This window comes from Mytilus galloprovincialis, chromosome 2 (assembly GCF_965363235.1).
Source record: "Mytilus galloprovincialis chromosome 2, xbMytGall1.hap1.1, whole genome shotgun sequence".
Taxonomy (NCBI): Eukaryota; Metazoa; Mollusca; class Bivalvia; order Mytilida; family Mytilidae; genus Mytilus; species Mytilus galloprovincialis.
Genome location: NC_134839.1, coordinates 90,721,055 through 90,740,508, shown reverse-complemented (window position 1 = coordinate 90,740,508; position 19,454 = coordinate 90,721,055). Strand labels below are relative to the sequence as shown.

General features: G+C 31.6%; 1 protein-coding gene across 2 annotated transcripts; it reads right to left on the bottom strand.

The window, feature by feature from the left end:
- Nucleotides 1-295: 295 nt before the first annotated feature.
- Nucleotides 296-18,105, bottom strand: LOC143064831 (protein FAM117B-like). 2 transcript variants are annotated; one of them, XM_076237962.1, is made up of 8 exons: nt 17,734-18,105; nt 13,342-13,487; nt 12,845-12,961; nt 6,296-6,511; nt 5,645-5,731; nt 4,776-5,061; nt 3,004-3,130; nt 296-626 (listed from the first exon to the last, which is right to left on the bottom strand). In XM_076237962.1, exons 1-8 carry the CDS (start codon nt 17,936-17,938, stop codon nt 446-448), a joined length of 1,365 nt encoding a protein of 454 aa, XP_076094077.1. In that variant the 5' UTR covers nt 17,939-18,105; the 3' UTR covers nt 296-445. The 2 variants fall into 2 exon arrangements, with proteins under 2 accessions (XP_076094077.1, XP_076094078.1); XM_076237963.1 differs by having other exon boundaries at nt 5,684-5,731.
- Between the last annotated feature and the right edge of the window lie 1,349 nt (nt 18,106-19,454).

Here is a 19,454-nt window from a genome sequence, read left to right as displayed (position 1 = left end):
AATTGAAACCTTCTATTTCTTTTAAACTTTTCTTTATTACTTACTAACAAAAACTAGTCCTTTTTACACATGTATATGTACTTAAAATAATTTCTTACAAGTGAACAAATGGAAAATTTATGATAAAAATGCAGTCAATTAGCACTATCTATGCTTCTATTTATAATTCTATTTCAAAGAAGAAAAAAGTTATAATAAACTCCATCTTTAGATGCTTATCAAAATACACCTGAGGTTTAACAAAAGCACTTGATGGAAAATTTGTCACATGTATTCAACTTAAATTCATAAGGAAGTTTTGAACAAAACAAATCCTCCTAATTGATTTTTTTTTTTTGGTGAAACAAAAATCACATTGATACAATTCCTACATATGATTTATAATAAATTCATTATTCTTTTAAAATGAAGAATTGAAAGTTGAAACAGGAATTGAGCACTGATTTCATTGGCTAACAGAGGTAGACGTCTGGGTACTCTGTGTTCCCTGAGATTTTATAGTAACTTCTGGTGTGTACATCTTGCGTAATGGACAAAATGCTGAATCAACACTTGGCTTTAAAATAAATTGTGATGGCTTGATTGGACAATACAACAATGGTTCTTTAATGGTCGGATGACTTTTCCTGAAAATAAATATGATAGTTTTGTATTAGCAGAAGATATATATACACTTAGAAGTTGTCAATACTTATGTTTTGGCTTTGTACAGGGTCATGCTTTTCTCCGAGTGTATTAAGTCTAAACAATTTTTTCAGATGTGTACTAGTGTTCATTTAATCTAATTTGCTGCAATTATCTTTAAAATCGAGTACTCTTAGATGGCTTCTTGGTGTATTTTGTCTTCTGTGCTGATGCCAATCTTATGAGTCTAGGACTTTCCAATTGATTTTCAGTTTGTTCTTTTGAACTTTGTAAAAAGGTTTCACACCCCAAGTCTACTGATTCTGACCGAAGGTCTTATATCTTACACTTAGAATTTTGCATTTTTGTGTAGACATGCTTCTTGTAAATGACTTTTTAACAAACAATACAATAAAATCCATTAAATTGATATCAAATCAACTTAAATGTAACCAGATGCTACGCAGGGCGCAGCTTTATACGACCGCAGAGGTTGAACCCTGAACGGTTGGGGCAAGTATGGACACAACATTCAAGCTGGATTCAGCTCTAAATTTGGATTGTGATTAAATAGTTGACACAGCATAGGTTTCTGACACAGAATGAATGTGGTCTAATGAACTTCAAAAAAAATGTTTGCCTTTGAGCAATTCACTATGCTGTTGAATATTAATCCTCTCAAAAAAATGTTTGAAGAAATTTTCTTTTTATTTATGAAATCTGAAATGAAAAAAATTGACCCTCCAATTTTTTTTTCACATCCCCCTTTCCCTTATTTCAAAACTGATCTCAATTCAAATTTCTAATGAAGTTTGCAACAATAACTACTCATTTAAATACATCATAAAATATTAAAATGTAAAAAAAGTGCTTGTTATCACTGAATGGTAAAGATTGTTTTAATCTATCAGTTGGTAGTAAAAGTGAATATACATTGTATATTGTATAAAACAATGATTTAAGTTGATTCAACTACTATTCTGGACAAAGAAAGATAACTCCAATTGAAATCCAATTGGAATTTCTTGCTATTGCACAATATTGTGCAATTAGATATTTCTTGCTATTGTGGAATACTGTGCAATTGAAAATATTTGCTATTGCACAATACTGTGCAATTGAAGATTTCTTGCTATTGCACAATACTGTGCAATTGAAGATTTCTTGCTATTGCTGAATACTGTGCAATTGAAAATTTCTTGCTATTGCACAATACTTAATATAATAATTTTGGATCCTGATTTGGACCAACTTGAAAACTGGGCCCATAATCAAAAATCTAAGTACATGTTTAGATTCAGCATATCACAGAGGCCCAATAATTCAATTTTTGTTAAAATCAAACTTAGTTTAATTTTGGACCCTTTGGACGTTAATGTAAACCAATTTTAAAACGGGACCAAAAATTAAGAATCTACATACACAGTTAGATTTGGCATATCAAAGAACCCCAATTATTCAATTTTTGATGAAATCAAACAAAGTTTAATTTTGGACCCCGATTTGGACCAACTTGAAAACTGGGCCAATAATAAAAAATCTAAGTACATTTTTAGATTCAGCATATCAAAGAACCCCAAGGATTCAATTTTTGTTAAAATCAAACTAAGTTTAATTTTGGACCCTTTGGACCTTAATGTAGACCAATTTGAAAACGGGACCAAAAATTAAGAATCTACATACACAGTTAGATTCGGCATATCAAAGAACCCCAATTATTCAATTTTTGATAAAATCAAACAAAGTTTAAATCTGGACCCTTTGGGCCCTTTATTCCTAAACTGTTGGGACCAAAACTCCCAAAATCAATACCAACCTTCCTTTTATGGTCATAAACCTTGTGTTTAAATTTCATAGATTTCTATTTACTTATACTAAAGTTATGGTGCGAAAACCAAAAAAAATGCTTATTTGGGTCCCTTTTTGGCCCCTAATTCCTAAACTGTTGGGACCTAAACTCCCAAAATCAATACCAACCTTCCTTTTGTGGTCATAAACATTGTGTTTAAATTTCATTGATTTCTATTTACTTAAACTAAAGTTATTGTGCGAAAACCAAGAATAATGCTTATTTGGGCCCTTTTTGGCCCCTAATTCCTAAAATGTTGCGACTAAAACTCCCAAAATCAATCCCAACCTTCCTTTTGTGGTCATAAACCTTGTGTTAAAATTTCATAGATTTCTATTCACTTTTACTAAAGTTAGAGTGCGAAAACTAAAAGTATTCGGACGACGACGACGACGACGCCAACGTGATAGCAATATACGACGAAAAATTTTTCAAATTTTGCGGTCGTATAAAAAGTTGAAGACTATATATAGTTTTGTCAATTTTTTATAATATCTGAGAATAAAACACTGTAAATGCTTGGTACTCACGTATCTTCATCAATAACTTTGACCTTTTCACAGCCATCTGGTGGTTCTCTTACAAACAAGTAGGAATTATTTGGTCCTGGACTAGATATTTTCTTTTGTAAACTATCAGGAGATTCACATCCTTCCACTGTAGAAAGAATTATAGAAAACTGACAATCAAATGTGTTATATACAAATGATTGCTATCAAGCAGAAAATCAAAACATATATTCAGAGGATGCTGTATTACTAAACATACAACTATGTGAAAAAAATATAAATAATCAAGGTCTTATAAGACTTAACATGATTAATAAAATATTATTGAACAATATAATGGCAAGAGTTGCAACTTCTTCCTGAAAATGATATATTACAATGCTAAGTCGAAGTTCAAATGCCACTAATAAATACTACTTCTTAATAAATATATAATATATAAATCATATACATCATAGATTTGGTAAAATTTCAGTTTCTGAAGTATTTTTGTTTTTACTTGCACTTTTCCTTCATGCAGTTTTTAAATGAATGTAAGCAAATGCAAATCAAAAATAACAAGTTATCAACATGATATGGACTTGGAGTGATGCAGGGTCTTCCAAAGTAGCCGGCGGATTTCTGCTGTTTACGGTGGCTTCAAGTGCCAGAAACATCACTGACTAAAATATAAATTCAAAAAGAAAAAAATTTCTTTTTCAAATGTTTACAGGCAGCCGAGAGATGTTTTGTTGAAAAGTTGCGGTCACGATAAACAAGGATGAAAAGTCAGTGTTTACCTTGGGCTAAATATGGTTCACATGAATTCAGGTCATTGATTGGTTGTCTATTTAAAGTCAGAATGCATCGTTTTTTTCAAAGATAACAAAAGAGACATTCCCGTGGTCATTGAACAATAACAATAGAGACCTTCTGATAGTTATTAACTCGTTGGTTTTTGCTTTTAGAACGTGAAGACAATCAGATAGGATGACAATTTTATGTTATAGAATAATACCAGTCAAATAAAAGAAAGTGTAGATCATGTTGTTCAGAATCTGGAAAACAGTATCTTTTGAAGTTCATTTTTCAAAGCCCACGTGGTGTTCAGAGAATCAAGGTCAAAAACGAAAGTAGAATATTGTCGACTCGACCACAAATAAATATCATTTCCAAATGATTTATGTATCCAACTTATTGAACAGTTTACAAAAAAAAGAGAAAATCAGAGGATATATCAATTTTCTGTCAATGCTTGAGAAATAATATTGTATGATTAAAATATGTGTAACAGTCTTTGGAGAAAAAAAGGGGGTCATTTGTTTACAAATGCACATAGTTATGCAAAATAAATCGAACAAGATTTCTAACAAATCGGATTATTATATAAATAAAACTCTGTTAAAAGCAAATGAAGTTTAAGCAGAAGGTAAAGAAAATAAAAAACAAACCATTACATTAAAAATAAAATGAAATTTCTAAATGAGATTTTTTTTTCTTTAATTTTATACATAATAAACGGTTATTTGAAAGATGAAATAAGGTGCCAGGAGATTGTGAGAATGCGTGATTTTGCTCTATTTATGCCAGAGCTTCTGGGGGGCGCTCAACCTACTTAAGCACCAAGCTTGCAGCTTGGTGGGCGTCCAGCTTCACCGAACGCATGTTACAGCCACCTATTATTGTAATTTAGCCTACTACTTCAATTTCAAGGGAAAGCCCTGGTGATGATGAAATCAACAATATCTTGCTTCTTTGGACAAGCAAGATAATATAATCAATTAATATATAAAAAAACTTTATGCTATAATTACCCTTTTCCATTTCTCTTGGTGAATATTCACTGGATGGGCGTCTAGGTGAAGAATCACTAGATGGACGCCTTGGTGAAGATTCACTAGATGGACGGGATGAATCCATATGACCTGGAATTATTGGAATGGCCGGACTAACTGAATGAGATCTACTACCAGAACTGTTGTCGCTGAGATTTCCTGTGCCTGGTGTCTGGGTATCTATACTTCTGGTACTACTACCTCTGTTAACAAGTTCAGGACAGGGAGCTTTATGTCCATCAGGAATATCATATGCATACTGTGACTGTATAAATTACAAAAATAAATGTTTAATTGTACTTTCTTTGTCAATGTACAAAGTAAAATCTGCTGGCAGTATAAGTATTATGTTTTTAAGCATATTTGTCTTGAAAATGTGTTAACCAATTATCACTGTAACTTATTCAAAGATTTAAAAAGACAATCAACTTAAAATCTCAGATCAAAACAAATATATTCAAAAATCTTATGCAGAGTTAATTCTCAATGAAATACTTGAAATGACCTTAAGATAAAGGTATTTATAAATATGTGTACATGTGTACTTGTTCAAACATATATCTACACTTTCAACTAAAATTCAAGTAACATTCTTGCCAACAACAAATGAGTGTACATGATATGAAAATTATGTATGTGAGTAAAACATATGCATGTGAAAATCAAACAAACCTTCACCACATTTCTGCTAATGAATGAAATATTTGTGTTTACAGCTTTTAAAGGAGCATGAAATCAATGAAGAAATGACGGAGTAAGGAAATATTTGTTAAATCAATATTCTATTCTGCTGTAAACACAATAAGTGGATTGATGATGCAGATGATTCGTGATGATGATTTGCCTACCAGTATAGATATCAAATTCAATGTATCAGGGGAGCATACCCTGTCCAATTCTTCTTCTCTGCTGTGAAGTACTAGCTTCTCTATCTCCTGTAATACATAAAATAATGGTTAAAATTACCCATGCTAATTCTTTTTTAATTTGCTTATTCATTTATTGCAAAGTCCATGTTTTGGTAAGAAAAACCCTCTTTATAATTCAGATCAAATGTGTAAGGAAAGTGCTTGAGGGTAATGAGTGCATACATTTGTTTAGTGGAAAGTTAAAATAAAACATTACATTGCATTAATCATTGGCAGCCAATTAAAGATACCTTGCTTGGTTCATAGTTGTAGTCGGTTCATAGGAATATTCATTGCTACCCCCCCAACTTTAAATTACCAATCAATACACATCCAATAGATTTAGTGTAAAGTCGTCCTAAATAGTATAGGAAATATGACCTTGTGCACTGCCAAAACATAAGTATTGACAGGATGTAGAACACAGCATTTCAGAGTTTTGATTGCATGCATTATATGTTTGCCTCCTGTTGATGAATCTATGCCATGTTTACTTTAATTATATTCAGTACATGTAGTCAAGTGTAATGTTTTGTTTAGCCTGATATCATAATCAATGAGGTATCTATTCAATGTTATGTCAAAACTCACTGTATTCAATCCTTCTACACTGTTACGTTGATATCTAGACAGATTACTAGACTTAGGAATGTGATTAGGAATGCCCTGTGGTTTAGATGCCCTCTGTAAGCCCTGCAAGGCTGCTGGAGCTGTTGATGATAATGCCTGATGATTTCCAGGGACTGGACTTTGTTTTCCATTCTGTCTACTACCTTCTTTAGTCTTCTGTAACCTATGCTTAATATACTGTAAAGAAATTAGAATACATAAATGTAGACAATATTAATAGTATTATACATTTTTTTACAAACAAACAATAAAATTTAAATCAGTTAGAAACTTCCTCTGATGTGATATTTTTGGTTTCATATAATGAGTGAAAATTGGATATTGCTTGATATCAATTTGAGTTGACTAGAATTTTATAGATCATGTTTCATACTCTGAGTTGCAATCTTTATGGGTTTGAAGTAGAAGTAACACAAAATGTGACATAATTCACAATTTTTCACTTTTCATCTTATTATGTTCATAATACAATAAAAAACATATTCACCAAGTTTTATTTTGATATGAAAAGTAATAAAGAAGAAAATTGGTAATTATTAATTTTATTTTTTCAAACTTCCTGACTTATGTGACGTAGTTTGAGTCTTTTTGCATGCCGGGAGTGAAATTAATCTCATTTAAGTCTTGTTCTTTAACCATCTAATAACGCTATTTAAAGCGCATCGACGACTTTTGGTGTAGCTATTAACCAACGAAAAATAAGTGATAGCCATGCAACTTTTAAAATTAGATTGTAGGATTCATGTGTGGTTTTTTTTATACCAATTTTAGTAATCAAAGTAAATAATATAATGGAATATTTTTATGATTTATTTTCTACAAATACTTTAAACAAACATATGAAACTGACATGATCGATAGTGTTTTAAAAGATACATGTTTGTATTCTGACCTTTTTGCTTCATTCCAGCAAACATTTTCACTTGCTTGGAAATAAAATGTGTATTGTTTTGTGACACTTAGTGAATGTTGAATGCATAGTTAAACTCAAGGTAATTAAAAGATTAGCATTATGTAATTCTAATCTTTTGATCTTCATTCAGTGAAAGCTAGGCGTCACAGGTTCACCATTTCAGGTGTGAACAACATTTCGTATGAATGATAAGCGGGAGTCAGTAATAGTTTTAGACACAGAAATGTAAGAAAAGGATTAAAATTAATTTACGGGAGTAATAAGGTCGCACAATAACTGGATAGCTGTTTTATATTTATATTTTTATTTTTTTATATTTTGCATAAGCTCACTTTTAAATGAATTATGACTTCTGATTACTTTTGTAACGATAAAATACTGAATTATTTTAATTGAATAAATTTACAGATAAAAATAGCATTCTAAACACGAGTGTATGAACTAAAAATTGTACTATTTTAAATTAGAATCGGCAACCTTTAATATTTCAAACAGATCATTAACAATTGCAATTATATAATTTAGTCCATCCAAAGCGATCTTTATTTACCTATTTAGGAATTAATGTTCTCATCAAAATATTTTAAATCTCACAACGCATGAATACTTCAGCTATTTGAAAAAAAGATTCACAGGAAATTTAAGGATCTTCTTGGAATGGAATCGAAAAATTAGGAACAGATATTTTTGTCAAGTTTGAAAAACATCAACCAAATTTATTCATAATCGGGAATGTCCTTATTAAAATAGTCTTCGTCTCACAACATGTAATACATAATTAAGCTATTCGACCAACGAAGTTTAAAAAAAAAGTCAGAGCGAATTTAATGTCATCTTTCCCTATTTTTGAATGTAATTATAAGTCTGTTTTAACTGACAAGAATACCCCTAAAGGGGACAAGCAGTTTATTCTTTACATTGCTGTCCTTGAATATCAAGAAAGAAACTAAATCCTAAAATTGATTTGAAACTTTGATCCTCAATAGTTTTCCTGGAAAATATTCACATCCCTTGGGGATTATTAGTGTACGTCCAGTTGCATATATATTACATGCATGTCGGAACAATTGTAGTGATAACAAAATTCTTCCTTTATTTGAGAACAATCTAATTGATATATAAATCTGTGATTTTACTATGTTCATAACTTCGATGAACCATAGCAAGTTATATATCGACCTGTATTTAAATCAAATTGGTTCTCTTCTTCTTCTTCTCCTTCTTTTGGTATACAATAGTTTATCGACATTCGATGATTACATACTGTTGCCATACGTGGATTAGTCTATGTACAAAACTTTTACCCCAATTTACACAAAATGTATGTTTCTTTCTTATGTTCAATGAATACATGTATATATTTTAAATTGCGTTATAGTTCCATAACTTTCTACCCAGTCGTATAAACAAATCGTCGACAAGTGCGGACACTTTTTTAAATCAATATTTCTGGTATGTTCCAATCTGTCTTTCACTATTGACAACGAGTATATATTACATTTTCCCAAATTTACCCTTGGAAAAAATATGTAAATAGATTTTTATTTCAGCAAATCTTATTTTTTGGTATTTTTATAAATAATATTCTTTACACCAGAAATGTTGTTTATAAACAAGCGTATGAGTTTAGTAATGACAAGTAAGACAGAGATGTATATTATACACCTGATATTTCAAAATGGAAAGTTATAAGTTATCGGCCGTGTACACTGATCAATACCTTCAGAAGTGAAACGATGCATGAACTTGCAAGCCCCGACAGGAAATAGCTTGAATACCTGGACATGTCACCTCAGACCACTCACAATACCTTTAGGAGTAATACCTTTAGCCATGCTGGTGATCAGATGAGGGAAGATCACAATTTATTTGAATAAAGTTTATTAATAAATGCCTTAAAAATGAAGCCCCTGTATATCTCACTAAAAAGTTTAAAGAAATGCCAGAAATAAACCAATATTGTTTGAGAAATGCCTCTTGCAAAAATTTACAAGTTCCAAAAGCTAAAACAGAGCTTTATAAGAAATCTTTTATATATTCAGGATCTATTTTATGGAATAACTTTTCAATATCCCTGAAAAAATCAACCTCAAGTACAAGCTCATTCAAAAAAGATTTAAAAAATTACTTGATGGAACATTAAAGTCATAAGAAACCTCAAATCAAAAAAAATAATGCATACATTTTTTTATAACTCAATGGATAGTTTTCATTGTAAAACTTATGTACATATATACTTTTTTCTGAAGAAAATTCTTTAATTTATCATATTTAGAAGAAGTTTACTTTATTTTAATTGCTTCCTGGAAGGAAGCAATTCCCCCCCCCCCCCCCCCCGACATATTTTCCATATGCAAAGTGACCTCAGTGTGACCCATCTCGTAAAAATCCAGTGATCACAATACCCATGTATGTCCTTAAAATAAACTATTATCTGAATTTACATGTTAAACACATGCTCAATTTCCATGCTTTTTTGTTGATTTTTTGACAATTGTTGACAAACAGGTGACAATCGTTAAACTTCGGCTTCAAAACACGAACTTTAATTACATGCCATATTTTCACAACAACACTGACCGATTGAAAAAAAAATAACGATTATACGAAATTTACACGAAAAAAATTATAAATTCTTGCACAGAAGACTAAGTTTATGATGTTTGTATGCATTGGTTCAATAATTGGAAGAACATTATTTTTCACCGGTCACTCGTTTCTTATGACTTTAAGAAGCTGTGCGTTTTTTATATTTATATGCATAATAATTTTCACACACTTACTCAAACTTATGATATTGTTGATGCCAATACTATACATGTCAAATATGAATTTGTAACTTTTACCTGTTTTGAAAATTGTACCGTATATTTCATAACAATATTTTATTTCATTATTCATGTATGTGTGTCTGTTTGATATTTTGTAATTGTTTGTTATATTTCATTGTATTTCATGAGGGCCTCAGGGAAGATTAGCTTTACAGCTAACTGTGTAACCCTCTTTAAATAAAGAATTATTATTATAATTATTATTACTTTAAAGAATTATGAACAAATTAGATTTTCGAAAACAATTTTCACGGAACACTTAGGCTTAAATTAAAATATTGTTTGTTTGCAAGTTTACCGACCGACCCTTGAAAATCCTCCCGACTGTGAAAATTTTATTGCTTTATATTTGAAGAATTTTTTTTTAATACTTCTATTGGCGCGATACGGAACTTTGGGTCTTTTCCGGAAATGATTTAAAGTCTGGGTCAATTATGCATTTCAAGTTCGGTTTTTCTTAGCTTCCCGTCAAGCATTCATGTGACCATTTAATGATAAAGCACATGGAAATTGTTTACAGGTATCCATGAAGTCACGGAGGAGTACTTTACGCTGTCGTCTCGTGTCAATTTTAAGACAAATAACAAACAAAAAAGTTTATTAGTAAACTGTTTATACAGATTCAGGCACATGTAATGATGTGTGAAGATATCATTGACGATGATGCAGCGGATATTCATAACTGACACGATAACCATTCTGTCTCAAACAAATTGGGTACAGAATCTGTGGAGCCTGACTTTATGGAACCAATTTCAGTGGTTAAATAATTCGACAGCAGCTTGAAGTATGGCATACATGTATTTTCTACAAATCGTTGTGAAGACGACAAAGATGAAACCACTCCTCTGTGACTTAAATCTTCACGGATATCTGTAAACACGCCTGTACGGAGGAAGGGCTAGCTCATTTGAAATGTTAATGGATATAGATCATGCCAAATCAATAAGAAGCAACCCTAACTACACAAAGATGTAGAGAAAATGAATGGTTAGCTTGAAAAATAAATATACTCTCTCTATATTAAATCTATCTTCGATTGCAAATTATGAGCATGCTCCTTTAGGATAAGGGGGGCTGCCCCACTCATTGCAATTATTCTCTTTCTTACAATATTAAATATACCCAAACTGTGTGGCCTGTGTGAATTCAATTAAAACATGTCCTTAGGAGCTATGCTGCCAATTTTTTTTATGCATTACATGTAAAAACATTTCAGTACAGACCATTTACTTTTAATGGGGTGCTATGGATTTCACCCCAAACTTTAGATTTCTTTGGTTTTCATTAAAGCCTGGCAAAAATATAACCTTATCACATATAATTAAATATTGTTAGAAATATGAAAACAGTAGAATGTCTTAATACTTTTTTTTCAAGTTGCCTTTTTTTCAATTGAGGAAGATCCAATGGTTATTTTTTTTTTTATTAAAAATACACTCTTTAATACATTGTCTTATAAATCTTTAATATCTACATTTTTCTGATGAAAATACTCTACTCATGAAAACATTCTAGTCAAGAAGCATACATGTCTGAATATATTTCTTTAAAACAGTTCTAGTCATAATGACATTCCTTGTTTATAAGTGTTCCAGTATTTAATAATTATACCATATTTTATGTCATAAATTGGATAATGACACTATGTTAAAGTTTCAGTTTTGGTTAAAAAGTTTTTTATCTGAAAATGCCTGTTCATTTGATGTTGGTTTTCAGCATGTCTGTAGTGTTTGTTGTTTTAAAATGTTTTTTTTTCTTCACAAGAAACTTGGTTTAGTGTAACTGCTTGTTTAAACTGTATTTTGGCTGATAAAATAAAATATTTTTCCTACCTACCGACCCTTCAGTCTGAAGGTACAGTCGGAAAACTGCAAACAAACATATTTTTAAGGTTGGCCTTATTTATGATTTGAACTTTGACTTTTTAACTAATTACGATATTAACAAATTAAAAATAACAGACCATGGTTATTTAAAAAAATATGAATATTTTTCGTATCAAGTTAGTTAGTCGGATAAAACAACCGTACGATTGACAAGATATCGACACGCAATTACAACTACATCGGTTACTGTAGTTTTGTTCCTTTGTGGTTTACAGACATATCGTTGTTATTAATCAGGACAGAAGACAAAATGGCTGAACGCAGAGAATTGATACTCTAAATTTAAAATCGATGGTGATCTCTTATCTAGCGGAATAAAACTTTAATATCTATGAATTTGAGCAATTTTATACAGATTGGACATAATATCAATTTTTGATTATTTTGCGAAGTTTCCCTTTAATACACTCAAACTGAGCACAAACAACTGATAATATAAGTGGCCTCAACTAGACAGGTCAAACTATCCATCTTGTCCATGTAAACATGCTATGAAATCCATTTGAAAAAAAAAGATCTGCCTGCCTGGTTTGTTTAAAAATGGTAGACATTGAAGGGGAGGGGAAACAGATATTCTTTTAAATGGAAAATTGTACTTATCTTAGGCATACAAATATAATATGTGTTTCAGATAACAATTTTAACAAGTAAAAAAATAAAAAGTAGAAGGTTGGCAAATAGCCTTATTTTCAAAAAGGTTTTAATAACTGGTTTAAAAAGGGGAAACAAAGAGTTAAATTATGCTAGGTAAAAATGATAAAAAAAAAAATATAGGCCAGGTGCACATGCTCAAATTAGGATATTTAAGGTTCTGAGAAATACAGGTATAGTTTTAGGCCCTACTGTGTTTCTTGTGAACATGTTCTAAAATATTTACATGGATATTTTTAGCATTGGCAACATGATCTCCTTGTCCAAATGACGCAGATCGTCCATGGCTTTTCTTTTTCTTCTTTGTTTTCTGTTGACTGTTTATTTCCCAATCGTCAGGTGTCTGTAAAAAACAATTATTATCTATCTTAATATTTATGTGTCTAATGTGACAGTGAATTAGTAAGATTTGTAATAGTGATTTTGTCAAATCCCTGAAATTTCAAGTTTTTTAAACCAAATTAGGGATGTATAATAATTAATCAGTTATGAAATCAGCAGTTTTTTAACCCCTAAATTAAAATTGCTAGTAAAAATGTGTCACAGTAATAGATTCAAAACTTTAAATTTTTGGCTATTTTGAAATGACATGAACAAACTTAATGACTTGCAATTGGCACATTATCAAAATCACCAAGAAACATCATCATTGATCATATATTATACAAAAGTAACATCAACAACTTAACTGAACTATTATGACAGTATATTGTTTTTTAGTACCTGGGTAGTCTGATCCACCATAAAATGTGATAAAACTTCTGGAGTTGGCCATTTACCACTTAGATATGAATTGTAAATAGCTTCCAATGATCCAGCTCTTCTTAATGATGGGCTTCCATTACTTCTCACTGCACGGGGTTTCTCTACTACAATTATATGAACGTGGATAGAGTTTAAAATCACAATTAATACTTTGTACAAAATTGACTAATGACTTTGACCTTATTTTCATACATGTAAGTCAATGATAATTCATGGTCTTGTCAGTAAATGAGATACTTTAAGCAGTAGCTACAGGTAAACCTTATATTATTGATGAAATGATTGCAAGGTGTACATATCAGTCATACAGGATTCATCTGAACTTGGCCTCATTTTCATGGATCATTTGATTTAGTTTTCTTGTCATGTACATGAAGAAAGAAGGCAACTAAAGGTAAATTAGGTGAATGGAATTATTGTTCATTGTAAGATGATCAAGACTGTCTGGTAGGGGTCATTTGACTTTGGCCTTATTACTTTAAATTATTTAGTTATGATTAAAAAAAAAAGCAGGCGAGACATTTCTGCTTGTTCACTCTTAAGGTATATAACAATGGGAATTTTTTTCTAGTTTAAAAATAATACTAAATATGGAATGTCATAATGTGTCCATGCATATGGGACACAGATGATACCCCACCTTGCATATACATTGTAACACTATAAAGGGACATAACTCAACTGTAAAAGTGACGCTACCCAAATATGTACTTGATCTGTGTTTCATGGTAATACATTTTAAGCATTGTGTACCATTTATATGTTTCATAACATTAAGTTGAGACAAACTTGATATGATGAAGACATAATCTTTCAATCAGTTTAATTGAGGTCTGGGGCTGGCTGCTAGTAGTCTCAGTGTTCTCCCCAGGCCCTTAAAGGACCGCGGGCCCGCGATGTATAATTTTCTACCGTGGTGGTATCGTTCTTGCCGCGATGTATATTTTTTCACCGTGGTGCTAAAATTTTCGGTAAAAGAAATCATAAATCGGTAAACCTTTCCGTGGGGTATTTTAAAATTTCAGATGAAAATTGACCAGTTCAAACCGGTTCAATCCAGTTCTGACAACAAAGATTGTTTACACCATGTGATCGATTTACCTTTTGAGGTTAACCTTGATGATTGGATTTAATCCATGTACCTAATTCTTGTGTTTTAATTGATTAAGAGATCATAACTTAATGATCAAAGACTTTTGAGGGACAAGCAGACATTTGTTAATTAACTCTATTACTTCTGCCTTTGGTCATAAATTATTTGCGTATTTTTAAATTTTAAACTTGACTTACTTCCCCTGATTTAGCTTATTACAAAAATGTGCTCCTAAAATATTATCCATCATTTAATATGGAAATAAAGTACAAATTGAATGCAAAATTATATAAGGATGTTACCTAAAGGATAAAAACTTTCTTTGAACATACCAACAAAAATATAATGCAAATTATGTTTGACAATCATACTTTAATTAAAGCACAGACATATTGTATTAAATAGGTAGCATATTTATCTTTTAATCTGCTAACTGAGCTAGGGCTGTACATTTTGTATATTTAAACTTCCATTGGTTGAACAGCTCAATAGTATCAAAAAAGTTCAATTTTAAAAGAAAAAAAATAATTTTAAGTGATTGCAACTCAGCTAGACATTACTACTTTTCATGAGTGTTCACATTGACAATATAAGTATACTTTTCATGTCTATCATGAAATAACACAATAATGATTCTAATAATAATTTTATTGATGTCTAAAAGAATCATGTCTAAAGCTATGGAAAATAGTATTTAATTTATTTTAAGGTTCTGCATTAAAATTTAATCTTGTTTAAAAGTTAATTGTTATGGTGTAATCTAACAAAAGTGGGGAATGTGCAGTGTAACTACATGTACAAGTCTGTTATTTATTCTTAAAAGATATTAAAGTATACTAACTGTTTGATTTACTTTTTTTACCAGTATTTTTTTACCCAAAGTCTACATAACACAGTAAACAAAACAAAAGACAAAAAGGTAATGGCACAAAAACTAACAAGAAGAAAAAATAAGCGATGCAACGCGACACAACATATTGTACAAATCATTTCGACACGCGTTACCCTGGTGCTATCCAAAAATCCTGGGGAGAACACTGAACTGTCTGTTGTTATTTATGTATTATTGTCATTTTATTTATATTCTTTTGTTAAATCTTTTGACATCGGACTCAGACTTCTCTTGAACTGAATTTTAATGTGCGTATTGTTATCCGTTTACTTTTCTACATTGGCTAGAGGTATAGGGGGAGGGTTGAGATCTCATAAACATGTTTCACCCGGCCGCAATTTTGCGCCTGTCCAAAGTCAGGAGCCTTTGGCCTTTGTTAGTCTTGTATGATTTTTAATTTTAGTTTCTTGTGTATAAATCAGAGTTTAGTATGACGTCCATTATCACTGTACTAGTTGTATCAGATCAAAAAACATTATAACTTTGATTGATAATTAATTTTGGATTGTATGGTGATTATTTTAATCTGATAATGTTTCCGATATATTAGTATTGATTTTATGACGGATTTATCCTGAATTGTTGATGTGATAAAGTACAGTATACGTTAAAGAAGTGGTACTGCAAATTACGGAGGTATTATCATGAGTAGAAAAGTACTGTATACAGACTCGTTTCTTTCCACTTTCTCGATTAACACTGAAATGGTTTTTGAACTTGTTGTTCATTCTGGAAAACCAACAAGTTAATAGCAAATGATTGATAATGATATAGGCTGTCAATGCGTAAGTGACATGCACATTATTATTTAACGAATGTTTGAACTGCTTATTGTGTCTAATTTTAACAGTTATCAATCAAGATGTCAACATATATCAAACTTGTGACTTGTGTGTTAGTTCAATATTGTCATATTGTGTATTTTTAGGTTGAAACATCATTAACCATAAAAAGTTACAGCCTTTGGCGAATTATCTTCATACACTAGTATACATATTTTTTAGGGGCCAGCTTAAGGACACCTACGGGTGTGGGAATTCTCACTTCATTGAAGACCCATTGGTGGCCTTCGGCTGTTGTCTGCTCTATGGTCGGGTTGATGTCGCTTTGACACATTCCCCATTTCCTTTCTCAGTTTTATTTAAGTTAGAAAAACGAAAACTGTAAAAGTGACGCCACCAAAACTTGAAGTTGATCTGTGTTTTGTGGTAAAAAGCATTGTGTATAACTTTCATAACATTTCATTGAGGCAAACTTGAGAAAACTATTTGTTAACTTCAACACAAAAGAGAGCCAGTCATTCCAGTGTGGGGTGAAAGAGAATGGGAGCAATAATGATTTTTGGCACCTAGAGCTTCCCCTATAAATTTTTGTAAATTTTTTAAATGAAATATTTTTTTGGTGTTTAAATGATTAGTTTAATAATTAATTTATTTAAGATTTATACCGTTTATTGTTATAAATTTATAAAGTAATTTGGTATTATTGTTATGTGTTGGTGTAAAGTAAAATACAAGCAGTTAGCTTGGTAGCAGTAAAACAATGAAAAGGGGGGACTGATATCGGGACTCCTGGATAGGGTGTATTTAAGCTCGGGATTTCTGGATTGATCCTCTCGGGATGTGGGAGTTCTTTTTTTCCAATTTCGGGATGCCTCTATTTAAATTTTTTTAAATTTGGGACCATAGGATTTCATGTTTTTAAGCCCAGGATTTCGGGACCAGGACCCCTCCAACCCCCCCTCAATGAAGATTTATATTAAAAAATGGAAGATAAATCATTTCACAGCTTGTGACAAATTTGATAGCCATTAGCAGTCTTCTGTCTCTTTTACTGTCAACGTATATTTGTTCTGCCTGACATAAGTTCTACTAGAAACTTTATTATAAACAATGTCACCACGGACATGTCAATAATCATAATTCATTTATCCAATTTAAAATAATTCACTAAAGCAAATCTGTTTACATCTTTAAAATGTCACTTTATTTTAAAACAACAAAAAAACTTGATTTTTTATTTTCATAGCAATCATTAACTAAAGCATGATTAAAACTTATTCAACACAAAACCTTTATAATTGGGTGGGAGCGCCTGGGTGCAAATGTGAAGGGGGTGAATGAGAATGGGAGCGCATAGATTCCAATCCCCTCAATCCCCCCCCCCCTTTTTCCAAACTCAAAGGAATACCAAATGGTTATCCAATCTCTTACACTGGTAATTGAAATTGTTTGAACTTTTTTTTCAAACAGAAGACCGGTATAATAAATTTTTAAATCTAAATAAAATAGTACAACTATTAATTTTGGCAAGGTGCCAGTTTTCAAGACGCTATAGAACCTTTGCCGGCTTACAATACCCTCACCTTTAAAACTAGGCGATATAGGCGACTTTCGTTCTGGTGAATTCCGATGACCAATTGCAATCGGTGTTGGTGAACAAACTGGACTTTTTCTTGTAGGACTGCCTTTCAACGTGAACGGCTTCACTGCTTTCATGGGTCTCATCATGGATGGCATCGCAGAGGGTGACAAATTTAGCCGTCCTCTCTGAGAACCTTGTGATGACATTTCTCAATGAAATTCACGCTCAAATATTGTCAAATAAATTGTCTTACAATAACTCAAAATGCACCTTTGCATTAATTGTCAAACAGTAGGAATTTTACATAATTTTACAAGCGTTCGGTTGTGTATTATCGGTGTCCTCAAGAATGTGTGTCGTATCTCACGTGACTTGCTATTAGACATTTCATTGGATAATTACACCTCAGTGGTCCTGTTAGAATACAATTTATTCATTAGTTCTTTGTATTTGAGAAAACTCTACTGTAGATTTTCATATCTTAGGACATTAAAAAGAAGAAAACATAAGCATTCGTTTTCTTAGCTGAAAAAACAATCTGATCACTGGACAAAGGAAATTTGTTTAGTTTACGGTTATCTACCCTTTCATGACAACCCTTTTAACATCCTATTGTAAACATCCGGTCCACGTGTTGTAATGTCAAAACAAAATTTTTTAACGGTTAGGGCCTTTCTCTTCTCAAGCTTTCTATACGAATCAACCCTCCCATATTTTTGTTCCATCGTCAGATATATAAATTATCTCTGATTACTACTGTTGCAACATAATAATAGAAAAATGCCATGATATAATCAGTTCAGTTCAGTTTCTTGTATATTCCTCCATTAATTGTGGAGCACTACCCATAGGGGAGGGTCTGAATGGGGGGGTCTGTTATTCTGTAAACATTTAATTTTCACCCCTTTTTTCTCTAATCTTCAAAAAATAAGTCTATTCTTTAAAAGTGATTTTTTACGCATTATTCTCTAATTTTCCCCCCAGTTTTCTTTAATCTTTAAAAAAAAAAGAGTAAAAAAATTCTTTCAAATGAATGAGAACGGTAATTTCCAAACAACAGCAAGGCTTTCATTTGTTTCTCAACAATGACGTGTTGATGTGTATTGTACTCCATGGTTAAGGTGCTAGTTCCTTGAAGTAACAAGTCAAAGTTCTCATCAGTTCTTTACAGTGATTTTGACTACATATATGAAGATGTGGTCTAATTGCCAATGAGACAACTGTTCAAAGAGACCAAATGACACAGAAATTAACGACTATAGGTCACTATACGGCATTCAACAATGAGCAAAAGCCAACCGCATAGTCAGCTATAAACAGGGGCGGATTCAGGTTTTTTGAAAGAGGGGCCGTAGTTTGTAAAGATAGCCGAGCGGACTAAAAACATAAAATAAGTGAAATATGCATTTTTTAAACGGTTCCTGGCGTGGGGCATGCATATTTTGTAGTTGCTGGTAAGGTGTAAGGGTTGGACATTTTAGATGCTGCATCTTCCTATCAATTTATATCATTAAATGATAGTTTGGATCCAAGAGCTATGTACTGACACATTTAATGTGTGATTTGTCAGTAAAACATAGGCATGGAAAATTCTCGCACGTTTGTTGTAAGTTAAGTTAGAATAACCTCATAGAGTTCTTGTTGTTAACAAGATATACGCTGGGCTATTCGATTGAATTTGAAATACAACCGACACGAGTTAAAAAAGACAAACAAGAAATT